The sequence below is a fragment of the Pipra filicauda genome, unplaced genomic scaffold, assembly GCF_003945595.2.
Source record: "Pipra filicauda isolate LSUMZ 115617 unplaced genomic scaffold, ASM394559v2 scaffold521_size369105_pilon, whole genome shotgun sequence".
NCBI classification, from domain to species: Eukaryota; Metazoa; Chordata; class Aves; order Passeriformes; family Pipridae; genus Pipra; species Pipra filicauda.
This window is the reverse complement of record NW_024104667.1, coordinates 123,067-141,806: the sequence shown is the minus strand read 5'-3', so window position 1 is coordinate 141,806 and position 18,740 is coordinate 123,067. Positions and strand designations below refer to the sequence as shown.

The window sequence follows — 18,740 nt, the reverse complement described above, 5'->3', positions numbered from 1 at the left end:
ACAACAAAACATTCTAAGAATGCTAATAATCTACTGTACCTTACACAGATGAGTTAAAAACAGGGGCATGTTAGCTGACTGTCTATGTATTACAAAACATTTTGCTGTATACCTGTGTGCTGAGACCAATAACTTTGCCTATAGCATCTCTTCTAGAATGGCAACTCTGATCTGCAGTCCCCAAGAGACAGCAAATTCACCACTTCCCTTATTAGCTCCCACCAATAGTGAATAACCCCAGTAACAGAGGAAAAACATTTTCCAACCTGACTTCACACCTTTGTGCTCATGAATGAGAAACAAGAACTGACCAGACATGAATTAAGCTGTTTGGTCTTACTATCTGAAAGAAGTCACTCCCAGAAAGAAAGAAAATACATATGTCAGAAACAGATGAAGAAAAAGATTTAGTGTTTTTTACAACTGTTATTATTCTACTGGGGGCCGCTCCCGCGGTTCCGCGCGGGGCCGCCCCGGGGTCCCGCGCGGGGCCGCCCCCGGTCCCCTCCCCCCCCAGCGGGAAAGGAGAGAGGGAGCTTCACCGGCGTGACCTTATGCCCTCGTGAGAAAGGAGAGAGAGGAGAATTGAAGCCTCGGAATACACAGAGGTTTGCCGGTCTGGTTTGGGGAGGGGGGGGGGTACCAGGCAGGCTGTGGGGGTCCTCAGACTGGAGGGTGGTCAGGTGCGTGGGAAGATATGAGGAAACACGGTGGGGGGAGGACAAGATCAGAGTGGATAATAGTTTCCTCTGGGGCTTGGAGATCTTGGTCGGACTGGGGCCTAGAGAGGGCCTCGAGCCCTAGATGGGTACGGTGGCCAGAACAGTTTCGCTCGTTTGTTTGTTTTTGGTTCACCCGTGGCTACTGCCCAGGTTTGGTATGTCCTGGATTTATCTGTTACATCCTGTAAGGTTGGTCAGGACAAAGGGCTGTTCCTGGGTGCTTCCCTGGGATTGAATATAGACAGATGGCAGAAACCTAGGTAGTGTAAGACTTGGCCTAATCATTTTTAATAGTAAGAATGCAACCTGTATACCCCTATGTGGTTGCGAGCTACGCTGGCGATGGTACATGCCTTCAGTAGGGTCACCCATGCCAGACAGGTCAAAACTACAGGGTCGGATACAATAAATCTGTGGGCAGGATGAGCTCATTAGCCTTCTGGCAGTCATCCTAGGAGAAGGTCAACTCTAATCCCAAACCCGGGCAGATGGAGCTCGCTTAGCCCTGTAAGGCCATCCATCTAAGAGAAGGTCACTCTAATCAAACCTACGTCCTGAGGACCTCACTGCCACCGTCCAAGCTCGCTCGGCCCTGGCAGATGAACCTCAGGATTAAAGGGTGGGTTCAGTTCCGCGCATACTGCATCTCACCTAAAAAATCCATTGCGCAGGCTTGAAGGCTTTACCCACATGCAAAAAGTCCTGTAGCGACGGGCGAGGGTCGAAACGGCAGGTGAAAGATGCACTGGGAGCCGCAGACTCAACCCTGCATGCAGGCGGTTCAGGATATTGGTCATTTGAGACTGACCGGAGATGACAGTCTCTTGGGGCAGCACCCTGAACGACCAAGCAGCCTTTCCAAGGACAGCACTGCTTGCTCCACTCGGAGAGGGGCCTAGAAAAGGTGGCCTAAACAAAGCTCATCTCCACTTTCACCCGGTTGGTTAACCGCAGGCCAACGGGCATCTTCCTCCAATGCGGTCGCACAAAGAAAAGTCAAAGGCACGCACCTGCCTCCAAAGGTGTACCTAAATTAACTCTAGCATGTTGGAACATCAGAACCATGCTCGATTCTGCGGATAGCGGACGTCCTGAGCGTCGGTCTGCCCTAATTGCCCATGAGCTGGCTCGTCTCAACATCGACATTGCCGCTCTCAGTGAAGTTCGCCTTCATGAAGAAGGCAGCCTCAGAGAACATGGTGCCGGTTACACACTCTTTTGGTCAGGCAAGCCCAGAACCGAAAAACACCTCTCAGGAGTCGGCTTCATGATCAAAAACTCTATTGTTCCTAAACTCGAAAATCTGCCGACAGGTCACTCTGACCGCATTATCTCCCTACGCCTTCCACTAAACAACAAGCAACATGTTGTCATCTTTAGTATATATGCCCCAACTCTCCAAGCTGACCCTGCTGAAAAAGATAAATTTTACACTGACCTGCGCCTCCTTACCCAAAAGGTCCCTGCAGACGATAAGATCATTATCCTTGGTGATTTCAACGCCAGAGTAGGCAAGAATTTTGAAGTTTGGAAAGGTGTATTAGGCAAGCATGGTGTTGGAAACTGCAATGATAATGGTCGACTTCTGCTAGAATTCTGTGCAGAGCAACAACTCACCATCACTAATACTATCTTTCAGCAGAAAGATAGTCTGAAGACAACCTGGATGCACCCCCGTTCTAAGCATTGGCACCTCATCGATTATGTCCTGGTGCGACGGAGAGATGTCCGCGATGTCCACCATACCCGCGTGATGCCCAGCGCAGAATGCCAAACAGACCATCGGCTGGTGCGCTGTAAACTCAATTTCAAGATCAAAATCAAACCAAAAAGGGGCAGCATCCCAAGGAGAAAACTCCAAGTTAACAATCTCCAATCAGCCACAGTAAGAGACAGTTTCCAGGCAAACCTTCAAACTAAGCTCGATAACATTCCCACAGTTTCTGCAGATTCCTCTCCTGAAACAATCTGGCATCATATTAAAAACAGCATCCTGCAATCCTCCGAAGAATCCTTAGGGTTCTCCCTCAAGAAGAACAAGGATTGGTTTGACGAAAACAACCAAGAAATCCAAGACTTGTTGAGGAAGAAGAGAACTGCCCACCAAGCACACCTTGCACTGCCATCCTGTCACGCAAGAAAAACAACCTTTCGTCTTGCATGCAGCAAGCTCCAACAGAAACTCCGTGACATCCAGAACAAATGGTGGATTGATCTAGCTGAAAAAACTCAATTATGCGCAGATACAGGTGATCACAGAGGTTTCTATGAGGCCTTGAAAACAGCATACGGGCCTACATACCAGGTACAAAGCCCTCTACTCAGCGCTGATGGTCAAACACTTCTGACAGATAAAACCTCCATTCTGAATCGATGGTCTGAACACTTTCAGACTCTATTCAGTACCAACCGCACAGTCCAAGACTCAGCAATTCAGTCCATCACACAACAACCAGTAAAGTATGAATTGGATACTGCCCCCACTCTAGGAGAAACCCTCAAGGCCATACAGCAGGTGAAAATCGGCAAGGCAGCTGGGATTGATGGAATTCCACCTGAAATCTGGAAACACGGGGGCCCTGCACTCCACACCAAATTCCATGAGTTCGTGGTGCGCTGTTGGGAACTCGGCGAACTACCATCTGACCTTCGTGATGCAGTCATCATCACCTTGTATAAGAAGAAAGGAATTAAATCTGACTGCTCAAACTATCGTGGTATTACTCTGCTCTCCATTGCTGGCAAAATCCTGGCAAGAATACTCTTGAACAGACTAATACCCACTATAGCAGAAGGTATCCTTCCTGAAAGTCAGTGTGGTTTCAGAGCCAACAGGAGCACCACAGACATGGTATTTGTCCTCAGACAACTGCAAGAGAAGTGTAGGGAACAGAACAAAGCTCTCTATGTAACCTTTGTCGACCTCACCAAGGCTTTCGATACTGTGAGCAGAAAAGGTCTGTGGCAGATTTTGGAACGTTTAGGTTGTCCCCCTAAATTCCTCAAAATGATCATCTCACTCCATGAGGATCAGCATGGCCAAGTCAGATATGGCAACACACTTTCTGAGCCCTTTTTAATTAAGAATGGTGTGAAACAAGGCTGCGTTCTCGCTCCTACCCTATTCACCGTCTTCTTTAGCTTGATGCTCCAAAGGGCCACAGCAGACCTCAATGATCAGGACGGTATCTACATTCGATACCGTACTGATGGAAGTCTATTCAATCTAAGGCGACTGAAGGCCCACACTAAGACCTTAAACCATCTTGTCCGGGAGCTGCTTTATGCTGATGACGCCGCCCTTGTTGCCCACACAGAAGCAGCTCTGCAGCGTTTAACATCCTGCTTTGCAGATGCTGCTGAGCTCTTTGGTCTGGAGGTCAGCTTAAAGAAGACAGAGGTCCTCCATCAGCCTGCACCTCAGGATGTCCCCCATCATCCCCACATCACCATTGGTCAATCAGAGCTCAAATCAGTCCAACAGTTTAATTACCTCGGTAGCCTCATCTCCTCAGATGGTAAGATTGACGGAGAGATAGACAACAGATTAGCAAAGGCATATAGTGCTTTTGGAAAACTCCATAAAAGAGTATGGCGTAATAAACACTTGAAGAAAAGCACCAAGATCAGTGTTTACAAAGCCATAGTGTTGTCTACTCTCTTATATGGATCTGAATCATGGGTCATCTACCGCCACCACCTGCGTCTCTTAGAACGCTTCCATCAACGCTGCCTCCGTACAATTCTAAACATCCACTGGTCAGACTATGTGACCAATACATCTGTTCTAGAGCAAGCAGCTATCACAAGTATCGAGGCCATGCTGATGAGAACACAGCTGCGTTGGGCAGGGCACGTCTCCAGGATGAAGGACCACCGCCTCCCTAAGATCTTGCTTTACGGTGAACTTGCCACTGGCTGCCGCATGAGAGGAGCCCCGAAGAAAAGATACAAGGACTCCCTGAAACAACATCTCAGCCTTGGCCATATTGATCACCATAACTGGTCTACTCTGGCCTCAAATCGGGAGGCCTGGAGACACACCATCTATAACGCAGCTGTCTCCTTTGAGAACACACGCAGGATCACCCTCGAGGAAAAAAGGCAACGCAGAAAGAACCGTGTATTGCAGAATACACCATCTAAGGAGTCTTTCTGCTGTGCCTTTTGCAATCGGATTTGTCTGTCACGTATTGGCCTCATAAGCCACCAGCGTGCCTGCAGCAAATGTGGATAGAGCCTTCCCAAATCTTCGTTCGCGAAGCCTAGCCATGATGATTATTCTACTGTGCATAATCTAAGGCATCTTCAGTTGCTATAAAAGGTAAGGGTAACTTAAAAAATACTGACTAAATCATTCTGCACCTCTGACCAAACACTCGGTTAGGGTATGTTCCCCCTGATCTCAGGAAGAAATCTTACGAAGCAGAGACTGAGTCACCACTACGGCATTTACTTCTGCATTACTGATATTTCATCAGTGTGCCTTCAAAGACCCTGGTCAGAGCTGGAAGTTATATTCTTCTTTTATTGGGGCTGAATGCTGATGGAAGAGAGGAAAGAGGAGGTGGGAAAGCACCAAGTGTGACACAGCCCTCTGCCTGTCACACAACATGGAATGTGCTCAATGATGACAGTGGAGCTACTGTCCTCCCAGCACTCCACTTTCCTCAAAAATTTACCCCAGAGCTTCTACTGAACCAGGAACTCATGAACAGGAACACTATATCCCCTTATATTTTATTTAAATGAGCTGGTTCAGTGAAGACAACTGCGTGTTCTAACAACTTCATGTACTTCTTTCTGAACATGTAGTTGAAGTGCAACCTTATCGCAGCATGAATGTAATCTAAATCTCTGACTTTGAACAAATTCAAACTCCGGTGTACAAAAAAAGAACTCAAAATGTCTCTAGCCTCAATAATGAGAATCCCAGATACAAACACTTTTAAGTGAGAAGTGGATTTAGGTTGAGTTCACTGATGTAATTTTTACTAGTGTCACAGGAAGCTCATCCCTGTAAATGCACAATTTAAGCAGGAACAGACCCCAAACTCTGTTTTTAAAGTTCTGTGCTTCTGGACTTGAAATGGAAACAAATATTTAGCTTCCTAAGCCAATGTTTTGCATGTTCTTTACACAGAAAAGGTCCATGACAGGAGTCTGATTCCTTGTAAAATACATATGTGACTAACACAGCAAGAAGTCATCCTGAACAGAAGGGTGTTCAGCAAAAACAGTTGTATGTACATGTACATATCTCAATTTCTGAATAGACAGGCAAAATTTCATACAATTAACTGGATCCCTATCAAGATCCCAAGCCAGAAAACCACTTACATATGTGTTTGATGTTTCTCATACATTCTTATTTTAGTTTTGTCTGTCCATACTTATACAACAACACTTTTCCTTTTCTTTGGCCTATCCATTCAGTCAGTGATGAAAGACCACATTGAGATGAAAGTTAAGAGCTGATCCATGTGATGCCCTGCTGTCCCTCTTCTCCTAGATCTTCAAGTCAGACAAACAACTATTACTAGTGGCCCATGAAAAAATGTGGGTAAGAGTTAATTACCTGCAATCTCAAGCAGGCACATCAAGACATATATTAATACATACTATGAGAGTCTGACAAAAGAATTTGCCCCAAGGGAATATTACTTTCATTGGTTATTCCTGTCCTAACTGCAAAAAGAGAACAAAACCAAGGGTTGAGTGAGTCCACTGCTGTTTAGAAACAAGCTGTTTAGAAACAAGAAAGAAAGAAAGAAAGAGAGAAAGAAAGAAGGAAAGAAGGAAAGAAAGAAAGAAAGAAAGAAAGAAAGAAAGAAAGAAAGAAAGAAAGAAAGAAAGAAAGAAAGAAAGAAAGAGACACCAAATCAAAACAAAAGAATCAAAAAAACCAAGGCTCCCACCCTTGAACCCAGAGTCGTTAGCTGTGAAGTAGCCAGTGGGAGGAAGAGTGTTTCAAAAGTTGTTTAATGCCTTTCTCAGAAACCGGTCTTTGCAGAAGGAGGAGAACAGGAATGAAGAAGCTCAGCTAAAATGACGAAAGTGATTTCCAGTCTCTTTTTTAATATATTTTTACTCTTCTGTATCTGGGGAAAAAAAAAAAGAAAAAGAAAAAGAAAAGTGTCAAATGCTGACTTTCTCCCCTTTGTCCAAGGGGTAGTAGAAAGGAAGTAGAAAGAAGGGTATCAATTTAGACAGCCTCATTTCCTGCAAGTAGTGCAGCTTTGCTTAACTGTTGAAAGGGTGCAAGGTGAGGTACACCAAGGCAATACCTCTTATGGGCTCAACTGGAAGTATCATTCTGTCCTGAACAAATCAAAATCTATTGCAATCAGACTAATCCAGTTGGAATTTAAACTTTGACATCAAGAAGATCATGTAACAGAGTCCAGCATGTTTAGATCAAGAGATTCCATTAGGTTTCTTTGCTGTAGGACTCTCTGATCACCCTTGCTTAACAGCTTTTTCAGTATCTTTTTGCTTATGAAGGCAACAGCATTGTACCATGTGGTTTGAGTTTAAACAAAGAAAATGCTCCAAACACAAAAGAGCATTATATTTTAAAAACTCTTTTCTCCCAATGAGCTTTCAATGAAAAGCATAGCCTTACGTATGGAGAGGTGCCAAAGACATAACAAAATATGTGCAGTTTAGAACCTGCTTGCCTCTTCTGTCAAATATTTATAATCCTTTGGCCTCATAATTACGCTATATTTGACTAACATTATCCTGAATGTACAAACATAACTGTTTTCTATGTAGTTATACCACAAGTGCATCTTCACAATGAACAGATCCTGAGGAAGAAATGTAGACAAGAAAACTTTTTTGTTATTTCTAGTGTAAGAGGACAGTTTCTATTTAAAGAGGGTACTCTATCCAATTGTCCTCATATACCTCTCTAGAAATCCTCTGGAAAAACTTCAAACAGGAACATGAATATTTTACTCTATATTGGCTGTCCACCCTGCTTAGTTACAGTTATTCTGACGATGCTTATGTCATCAGAGTTAGAAAGTGCAACCAAGAAGATTCAGCCCAAGGAGAGATGGATTCATCTGTAAGGCTGGGCATGCCTGGGAAGATGTGATTATATCAGAATGTCTTTTGGTTCCTTTCAGGAAACCTGTTTATCTATGTGTTTGTATATGTAGATTATACAGATGTAGATGTAGATGAAGATGAAGATATACATTTTTTTTTTTTTAAAGTAGTATTTGGGCAAAGGAGAAAAAGGATTGCCAAAACAAAGATCTTTTCTGCTGGATTGCATTGTCTGTGATGAATGTATACATTGGCTGCACTGATCTATTAGTGAGTTGGTATCTTTTTCTTCTGCACAGATAGCATGGGGACCTTTCCTTTCAGGATGGTCCCCTGTAAATTGCTCACTGATGCAATTCTAAGACACTGTTTTAAAAAACTAAGCTTTCAGCATTTCATTGGATTTATTTAGACTGAATTGTCACATTTCCCACATAAACTACAACAGGAAATGGTAACAGTCATAACAAAAGTACCACATTTCCCTAATGTTTCCCAACTAAAAGGTTCAGTCTGATTTACTGTCCTTAACAGGATCATAACAATCCTGTGACATGTATCGTTAGACATGTAACATTTTAAAGAGAAAAGACTGGCCTAGAAGGAAAGGTAATCATTTGGGGTGGGTAGACTAAATAACATATTTGAATCTCTTAAAGGATTTGCTGAATTAGACCAGGAATATGAAACAGAGCTCAGAGTACCACCCAACACATGGTCTTTTTCCTATGCCATCCATACGCACAAGAATTTTAATCCCTCCCATCTCCATTAATGAAACAAGGGAAAATGCAATGGTTTTTTTCTGGACTCTAGAAGTTTCCAGTAGAGAACTGAGTCAACCCACAAAGGCTCTGGATGCCCCAACCCAGGCAGTGTTCAAAGCCAGGTTGGACAAGACCTTGAGCAACTTGGTCTAGTGGAAGGTGTCCCTGCCCATGGCAGGGGAATTTGGGACTAGACGATTTTTAAAGTCCATTCCAGCCCCTTAACATTCTATGATATATTGCTTTTTCCTTCTGTTAGCTACATCATCAACTCCAGTAAGAACATTCCATTGTAGTATTTGCTTTGAATTGTTTTTCTACCTTGATGGAGCAGATGTGCTGGTTTTCTAGCCAAATTTCCCTCTGGATATAATTCAGTTTCCCTACAACGACCTTAACTTTGGCTGTGACTCAGCCTCTCTCTCATTTAAACACAATAGTTCTAGTGCAAATATAGCATGTATCCATAGAGGTAATTGAAAGAGGAAAAAGAATGAATATGGAGTGTTCTGTATACAGGAAGTAGTTCACTTGGCAACATCATTAACTGAAGTAGCCTTGCCTGAATGTACGTCAGTCTCAGTCCTTCAGTGACACTGACAAACTTACTTTGTTTGTCAAGGTTGAATATTGGCCTTCCCTTTGATCACTAATGTAAATGCTCATGACTTCTACAGTCCTTCACGTGATACTAGCACCCACCACAAGGAGATTATTAAGTCCATTTCTGCTATCAATTTGTAGCTTATATTAAAGCATTTTTAACTTCTGCTTGCTGGACTATGAAACTATGTATCTATACAGACTGATGTACAGAAGTGAAAATACACTGTGGTTTGCATTTTCTTCACACAGAATTACTCAGCATATGAGTATATCCATATAGCAAGGAAGCTGACTGTCAGTTCTCACATATTTACCTCTCTTTTAGTGATAAAAAATTATTCGGAGTCCAAGGTCTTAAAAGAACTACCAATTTTAACAGTTGGTATTTACTATGCCTGTCTAATGCAAACTTTCAAAATCTACCACCCAGTTGGAGGACAGGAACAGAACCCCAGAAGCATTTAGACTCACGTGAGAGTTTAGACTAACTCAAAAACATCATCTGTTCTGTACTGACTCATGTTCCTCACTGAGTGTACATCACAGGTGTGACGCTGGTTGCACCAACAGAAGTGGAGAGCTGACCCCTCACAGTGTTGCTTCTGAAGGTGGCCAGCTTTGCTGCTCCAAACAAATGCCTGCCCTTTACCTCCATTCCTTCCTCTCCAGCTCCCAAAAGCACAACGCTGCCCAGAGAGGGCTCAGGAAAACTCCCCATGGCCTCCAGAGCCAGGCCAGGCTATCAGGACAAGATATGATTTTCAAAGTGCCTTTAAATGAAAAATCTCTTTTCTCTCCTAAAAAGAATAAATGCTGAATGCAAACTGCAGGACAGTGTCATGTGGAATAAGAATTCTGTGGGCAGGTGGTTGTTTTTTTTTCCACAAGCTACTTAGCATGCTTGAGTCCTTTTGAATGAAAGTGTTTGTGAGGTTTGTTTGCAGTTCCTGTTTTCCCTGCTCAAATATGCATTTCCGCAGCATTTTAACCATACTTAATTCTGAAGGAAGCACATGATGACACCACAATTATCCAGGATTACACTGTTGAAAATTTAGGGGAAAAAACTGAATCCTACGGGTTTTCTCATTTCTATTAAAATCAGATTCTGTGGTCACATCCCAGCAACTCTGTGTGTAACACAACTGCTAGCGTTACATGCTAACACAAACAGCAGATAGCAAAAGGGTTGCACTTGAAGGAAGGCTGAATACACAAACTTTATGTGTTATGACTCTTTAGCCTGAAAAGAGAAAGTTGCAAGGAGACTCTAATAAAAAGTAAATGAAATTATGATTGGCACCAAGAATGTAAAAGGGAACAATCACTCATTGTTGCTCACGGTCCAAGAGGGGAGTTGCCAAATGAAATTATCAATAATAATAATAAATTTGAAACCAATAAAAAGATGTGATTTGTCACCTAATGCCTAAGGAAATTTTGAATTGTATTGCCTCAGTGTCCAGTACACAAAAGTACCAGGGTTATAAAGTTAATTAGACAAAGTAATGGAAGAAATATCCATCAGAGTCGAAGCTAGAGATTTGACTTCTGCCTTGGCCCTCTGGAACACAGAAAGCTGCAGGGGGGGTGGGGAGGACACACACATTGTGCTGGTTTTGTTCTTTTTTCATTAAGATCTCTACTATGAAATGTTGTCAGGTATGTGATGGAGAGCTAAAGGGACTTTTGGTCTGACCCAGCATGGTTGTTCATGTGTTTATAGTGAAGATGACATGGTGTTTGAAAGCAGCTTCTACCCTCACTTACTAAAAGCCCAGGCTTTTCAGGATAAGACTATTAATTCCAAGATCTTCTCTCCCGCAGCACCCAATTCCATCCAGACACTGGGTGACATAACAAAAGAAATGACAAATTCCTGTATGGTCTTTGATATCATAAAACAATTACTACTGATGTAGTGCGCAATGAGGTGAAATAGTAGTCTGAGTAATTGCATCTCAGATAACACAGTTATTATCTTTCCTACTACAAATGATGGAAGTATTTGCAGCTGCTGGAGCAGATCACTAAATCTATCGTCTTTAATTCCTTTGTGGACTCACTCAGCATTTTGCAGAAGTGCCTTTTAATTTTTGTAAACTTTTTCCCCAAAACCTGGTTATTTCTTGTCTTCCTGAGTGCTAAAGTGGACTCAGTCATAATCTGTAGCTTTTCCACCTGAAAAGCACTGTTATAGCTATTCCTAGTGCTCAAAATAAAATGAAGATGTTGAAAATCTAAGTGCTCAGTTCTCAGCACTGGATGATCCTGTCTCCTGCTAAAGGCATTTGAAAGCCTTTTCAAAGATAATATAAGGTGATGAAGAAATAAATTCTACATGCTTATGGTATTTTCTTCCTTCCATTGCACCAGAGATGTATGAGGCTTAAGAAACAAAGTTCAGAAGATCAATGAAATAAAGAAGAAATACGCATTACAAGCTAATTCATCTCTGTTATTCGTATTTTTAATGGATGAGAAATTTTAGTGTTTTTGTGGTTTTGTTTGTTTTTTTTTTTAAGAAAACAAAATGTTACTCAAAGATGCCCGCATCCTGTTTAAAGCAAGGGAAAACAAGAATAAATACTGTTGGGAAAAAGTTTTGAATACTTGTTTTGTAAGTGAATTTAAATACCATCACTCTAATTTAGCAGACAACCCAAGTGCTTAACATTCATTTTGCTAGGAGAGGAAATGGCATTAGCATAGAAGGTATTCTGATTTTGGAGTTTTGGTACATAATTATCTCTAAATCATTCATGATGCCAAACAATTTCTAGTCCTGTTCATATTGATGTTGAGTTTTATGTTTGCTTGACAGTTTGCATTACACTTGGCCTGGGATAACATCAGTGACAAAAGAGATTAGTTTTTTTTTTCATATATGTTGTTTCCCTACCAGCATATTATGGAAATACATAAAATAAGATAAAAACACAATGAATGCATTGACAAAGGTTTGGTTACACCAAATAATGTTTGAGTTTCCTGCATAAGCATGTATGAAAGAAATTAGACACTTAGTATGTAAAGCTATCTAAAAGATTAAGTCCTAAAGTTTATTCTATATTTGATAATCAAACATAATTCAAAGCTCTGAACATGTTTGGGGCAAAAGCTAGATCACTGTTTTCATAAAGAGATGTGGACAGAAAAAACCCCCCAGTGCTTTTCAAGGCACAAGAAGGATGAGTGGTGGGTTGACCTTGGCTGGACACAAGGTGCCACTTTATCACTCCTCACTGAACATGGGGAGAGAATATATAAGTCATGGTTTAAGAAAAGGGCAGGGAGAGATCATTCACCAACTACTGTCACACATAAAATATACTTGACTTGGGGAAACTGATTTATTACTGATGAAATTAGAGTAGGATATTGTGAAGTAAAACAAAATCTTAAAGCCCTTCCTCCCACACCTCCCTCCTTCCTGGGCTTAACTTTATTCCTGATTCTCTACCTACTCCTCCACAGGGCACAGGGGAACACGGAATGGAGTTTATGGTCAGGGCATCATACATTGTCTCTGCTGCTCTTTTCTCCTCATGGGAAGGACTCCTCACACTCTTTCCCTGCTCCAGTGTGGGGTCCCTCCCACAGAAGACAGTCCTCTACAAACTTCTCCAATGTGAGTCATTCCCACAGGCTGCAGGTCTTCATGAACTCCTCCAATGTGTGACCCTTCCATGGGGCTCAGTCCCTCAGGAACAGACTGTTCCAATGTGGGTCCCACATGGGGTCACAAGTCCTGCTTCAGTGTGGGTTCCTCTTTCCCTGGGGCCACAGGAGCCTTCCCATGGGGTCAGAGTCTTCTTTGGGCATTCACCTGCTCCAGTATAGGGTCCTCCAGAGGCTGCAGGTGGATTTCTGCTCCACTGTGGACCTCTGTGGGCTGCAGAGGCACAGCCTGCCTCACCATGGTCTTCACCTGCTTTAGCACCAGGTGCACCTCCTCCCCCCCTCCTTCTTCACTAACCTTGGTGTCTGCAGGGCTGTTTCTCTCCCCTCTCTTCTCTGATGCAATTTCTTTGGCACAGTAACTTTTTCCCCTTCTTAAATCTGTTACCCTAGAGGTTCTACCACTATCACTGATGGGCTTGGCCTTGCCCAGTGGTCTTGAAGCTGACTGGAACTGGCTCTGTCAGAAATGGGGAAACTTCTAGCAGCTTCTCAGAGAAGCCACCCCTGCAGCCCTTCCTACTACCAACACCTTGCCACGCAAACAAAATACAATATTCTACAGGCAGAAGGATAATTGAAGCCAACAAAGTTTTCGGCCACATACGTAATCAGAATTGTGTAATAAGCACTGGGCAAATAGCAGCTTCTTTGGTTCAGTGACTAAACTGAAAAATCAGTATAATGCTTAGCTCTGAGTCAGACACAAGTAAGTGGGTTTTTTGTCTCCTGGCAAAAATGTTTGTTGCAGAGTAGGGGCTTTTTTGGTGGGGTGGTGGAGAGGAAATGAATGATCAAGGTGACATTTTCATCTAACTCAAACAAAACTTGTTATTTTTACCATTTACTTAAAGCTGGCTAAAAATGCGAAACAACACCCCGAAGCAAAAATTCTCATTTGGATTTTTTCAGTATCTCTTCAATTTTTGACAATCACTTCTTTTGAATTAGACTTAAGCTCCTAAATGCTTTAGCCTGACACAAAATACCACTTTACAACTAATAACACTTGCTGTCTTTCTTCTACATTTATTATTGCCTCCAAGTCCCAGGTTTTGAAGTTAAGAACAGCAAAGAAGTTGTTTAGAAGCAGAGAAAAGAATTAATTGTCTAGCGATGGATCAAGTAATGATCGTAAGTAATAAAGATTACACTTTTGGACTATGAGTATCTGTGCACCTGCATGTTCCTTTCTGCTTCGGGGTAGGATGCCACACCTTGTCAGAGTCCCTACCAGGTAAGATACCTGTAGCTGGTACGCTCAAATTGGAAGGTAGTTGTTCTGTGAGGGGAACAAGGGGATAAGGGGAACAAGGGATAAGATGCAATTTAAAGGTCACCAATGTCTTTTGAAGAGCCATTTCATATTCTTCCTTCTCTTTGGACATGATCTTGTTTCTCTTTCAGGGCTAAGTGCTATATCAGGAAAAAGAGGCCTGATTGTCACCAGATACAACATAAATTTATGGAGCTGGGGAGCAAGGAGGACTCTCCTCTTGCTGAAGCAGAGAATTTCTATACATTATTGCACAGGCAAATTTTCCTAAATGGGCTAAGGATTATAACAGAAGCAAGGTCACAGATCTCCATTCCCTGATTGGTGCAATAGAAGAGCTGACGGTGAAAAATCAAGGAGGAATTTCTGCAATGTTCTGTGTAAGTTACACATTCCTATATGCCTCAAGGAACATGAATGTTATCCCTGTGAAGCAATGCAACCATATGCCATCTCTGATGGCATATGTAAAGGACCAGAAGTAATGTGAAAAAATGTTCCCCATAAAACCCTCAAAAAACCCTAGTTAAGTTGCCCTCAGTGATTATGTGTTTTTCCACCATGTAACTGGATATTCCAAATATTTGCTTAAATCAAGACAAATTGTATTCACAATTTTTCAAATTGTCACATATATTTGTGACTTCATGTGAAATAGAAGCAAAAAGCAATCAAGCATCCTAAAAACTAGGTATCTAGCTCCTATGGCCTGAACAATGGAAAGCAGGCACATGAAAGTCTCAACATGAAAGGAAAACCAGGCACTTTCCATAAGATTTACATACACACCAAAACCTGTCAAGTTGCGAAATCATCTGCATATTTATAAAAGGTACCTTGGGGATGTACTGTTTGCCCCGTCTAGATGCTAGTAATGTACTTTGAATTGAGCTTCAAAGATCACATCACATCATGTTAATCTTCTATTAAAATTGCCATAAATTACATTATTAAAACTGCATAAAACCTTCAGAATGCATTCTTCCATGCAAATTCCAGCTCACCTCAGGTGCCACTTGCTAAATTAGAAACACTCATTTTTTCAAAAGAGCACAAAAAGGATTTTAAAAAGCGGAGAAGCTTTTTCGCCCTCAAGTTATTCTACACTGCACTACTATGGAACAATTCTTCAGCAGAGATAAATTATGCTGAAATACATCTTTTTGGATAGCAAAATGCCTTCATGTTTCAAGTAAGCTTTTCCAGAAGCTAACAGTACAAAACTTTCTGATTTGTAACCTGAGGCAATAATCTCTAATGCAATTCATCTAACAGGCCATAAAAAAGAACTGAGAAAAGGAAGGACACTGTCTTTAGAAGTAGTCTTACACTCCTGTAATTCCAATTTGCCACTGTTGCCAGATTATGACATCTAATATCAAGAGCACTATCAAGCAGCAAGGAGAAATACAACGTGTCTGCCTTATTAACTTTTTCTTCTGACAATAATGGAGAGATCAGCTTATTTTTGGAACAGAATTAGAAATAGCACCATTATTTATATGACCTGAAATTTACCTTTTTACCTTTCTCAAGAAGACATAGCCAAATGCTCATAATTTATACGCTTGAGTAACCTGTTTTAAAAACCCACCAGCATTACATATATTACATAAGCAGGTTTTCATCAGAATTCTGCTTAGTGTTCATTGCTATGTAGCAGTCTTGGCTAGATTGACACATACAAAAACTGTATCTTGCAGGAGGCTGCAAAGACAGGCAATTATTAAATGGGTGAGCAGCGTTGCCAAATGAAACTGTGAAGAATCTTGTTAATTCAACTTTGTCTGTATAATTGTGGAGGCACCATCAAGGCTTCTTCACACCACTATGTTCCTGTACCAAAGGCATTCTCAGATAACAACATTCTGTGCCAGCTACTCTGCCACTTGATTTTTGGGACAACTGGGACAGAAAGAAATGAAGGCCCCATATTTTAACTTAATAATCAGGGAATTTTTCACTTGCTGGTCAAGGAATGATTATCAAGAAAAATTAAGACCAAAAGGCAGCTCTACATGTCAGCATAGGCACTGTATAGAACATATAGGAAAGGCTTTTCACTACTGCGAAGCAACAGTATATCTTGACAAAATCAAATAAAGCAAGCTAAAAACCTCAATTTCTGGTAAGCCTGTAATACAGTCCACATATTTAAAAGGCTGCATCTTGTATTATATTACATTATTTTATAGTGACTATACTATATTCTATTGTGTTGCACTGCATAGAAGAATGTGGTATTGAAACAAAGACCTGTCAAAACGCAGGATTTCGATTTGACCACAAGGTGGGAGCACTGCTCATCACACATACCCCCGGCACAGGCTTTCACCATATGCAGCAGCTGTTGAACACGTAAATATCCTGTATATTTCTGTGCTAAAACGTGCATGTTACCACTGAAATAATAAGTTGTCAGGACAAACACACAAAAAGGGAACCTTTTATTTGTCTATAGTTTGTAGCTGAAAAAGTATATTTGATTCAATAAACTCCATTTTGGTCCCTGGAACAAAGTGTTACACTGAAACCTTTGCATAAACATTGCAGAATCTCTTCCCAGTGAGAAAAAAAAATGAGGAGGTGGTAGAAATACTCTGTGAAAGTGGTAATTACAGAATCATGCAATCAGAATAGTTTGGGTTGGAAGGGACCTTTAAAGGTCATCTAGTAAAACTCCCCTGCAATAAGCAGGGACATCTTCAACTAGGTCAGGTTGCTCAGAGCCCTGTTCAACCTGGCCTTGAAAGTCTCCAGGGATGTAGTATCTACCACCTCACTGAACAAACTGTTCCACTGTTTGCCTACCATCACTGTAAAAATTTCTTCCTTATATCTAGTCTGAAGTGGGGAAGAATAATTTTCTCATTTGTTGTTAGTTTCATGAGCAAAAAAAAAAAATTGCAAAAAAAGAAAGGTTGGATTGTAGATAAAAATCATGTCCATGTGACTTCTTACAGTTTCACATGGGAAAATTAAGTTTTCCAAAATGGTTTAATAGTGTTCTATCCCACAGGAAACTTTTGATAAACTACTTGTGCTAATGATGTCCCTGATAGGGCTGCGTCTTTATGTGGGAAATGGCAGCCCCACATTTCTTTTCTTGGAATGGAAAAAAAGGGCAGTACTGAGTAAGAAGCAATACCTCCCACAGAAAAAAAAGCCAATACTATGAAGATCAGATTAACATGCGGAGACTAACCTTCAAGTTCAAGAGACTTGCACAGGATTTTGAAGCAGTTAAGTCTGAAATCCAAGGCATGCACCTTGCATAGCCATCCTCAAGCTAGGTTTAATATCATTTGCTTTGGTATGGATAGACTCAGTGGTACAAAGCTCTGGCTAGATTCATAGTTCGTCGCTGTCTCAGCAAACTTGATTCCCATTCCTGGAGGCACTGGAAGTATTATTGGGTAGCTTCAAGGTAACTGACACAGAAGCTACATTTCACACCTGTGACTACAGTGTAGATGTGCAGTTTCAACGTCTTTGTGTCAATGGATGGATTTTATTATGTGTCCCTGGTCACTAGGTTCCTCACATAGTAGAAGGACAAACATATCAGAATCACTTTGGCATGTATGTATTCCTATAAGAAGATATTACAATGACTTTCTTTGTATATAATTAAAAAAGCAACTTGCATACAGATCCTACAAAGATTTATTCAAAATATATTCTGAACTTTCTTCTCTGGATGTAGGATGCCTGCGCCACAGGACAGGGTAGCAGTATGATGTCGATTGAGTTCAGGGCTTCAGCTGATGCTAATGGGTAGTGGTGAGAAAGCTTAAGCCCTTGTGGTAAATCTACACACACAGGCACCTGTTTAATACAAATACCCCCTGAGCTACATACTGAATAGAGGTCGGAAAACCCAAGAACAGAACAGAGGTTGTAAAATCCAAGTACCCTTGACCCTGAAAAAAGTCCAGGCTGAGTTTAACTCACCAGCAAACTACATGTGGTGAGTGCATTATAGCCATAACCTCAATCTTTTTAACTCCCCAGCTCCATCTTTTTCCCCAGCATATGGCATGTGAAAGACCATGCACTGGCACCAAAGAAAACATATTTTCGCGTAAACATTTCAGTAGCTTGCAAACAGCTACGTATTATCCATGGATCATGTTCCTTTTTCCATATGCCTCACATGGCTGGTAAGGAGATTTGCTCTGGAGTAAGCAATGGACAGAACAGGTTGTGCTGTATTTGGCAAAACAGAAGTGCCACGTGCTTTATTTTCTTAGGTGCATAATTCACAATTTTTCTCTTGATTTTTATCAATGAGATCATTATCTATAATCTGCCTCTACAGTGTCTGAATGAAAAACATTCAGCTTACAAACTGTCCTTCTAATGGACTTGCATAGTTACAGTTGCTTATTCACTGTATTCAACTGGTCCCATGATATTAGTCTTTTCCCTAAAGGGATGATTTGTACTTGTTATTTGTTATTTTTTCTCCTCTTACAGGAGAAAAAATAACAAATAACAAGTACAAATAACATCAAACAAAGATGAGCAACTTGCAAGCAACCAAATTCACACCCTCTATCTTCAAGTCTGCATGAAAAATTGGTCCTCCAGCCTAACTAAATAGGTGCCCCTAATCTTTCTAAGACC

The 18,740-nt window shown here is 41.4% G+C and overlaps 1 protein-coding gene across 10 annotated transcripts in view; it reads right to left on the bottom strand.

The window, feature by feature from the left end:
* Nucleotides 1-18,740, bottom strand: part of PDE1C (phosphodiesterase 1C) — a 91,129-nt gene that overhangs the window by 16,013 nt on the left and 56,376 nt on the right. Inside the window, exon 15 of one of the 10 annotated variants that reach the window (XR_005565714.1) lies at nt 6,641-6,823. The exons of 8 other annotated variants lie outside the window; for them this stretch is intronic. Coding sequence is in view for 1 of the 2 variants with exons in the window: in XM_039387009.1 (XP_039242943.1) it covers nt 6,810-6,823 (14 nt within the window). In the remaining variant the exon portion in view is untranslated. Of the gene's footprint in view, nt 1-6,552; nt 6,824-18,740 lie in introns of those variants that run through there. One more of the 10 variants, XM_039387009.1, reaches the window with a different exon arrangement.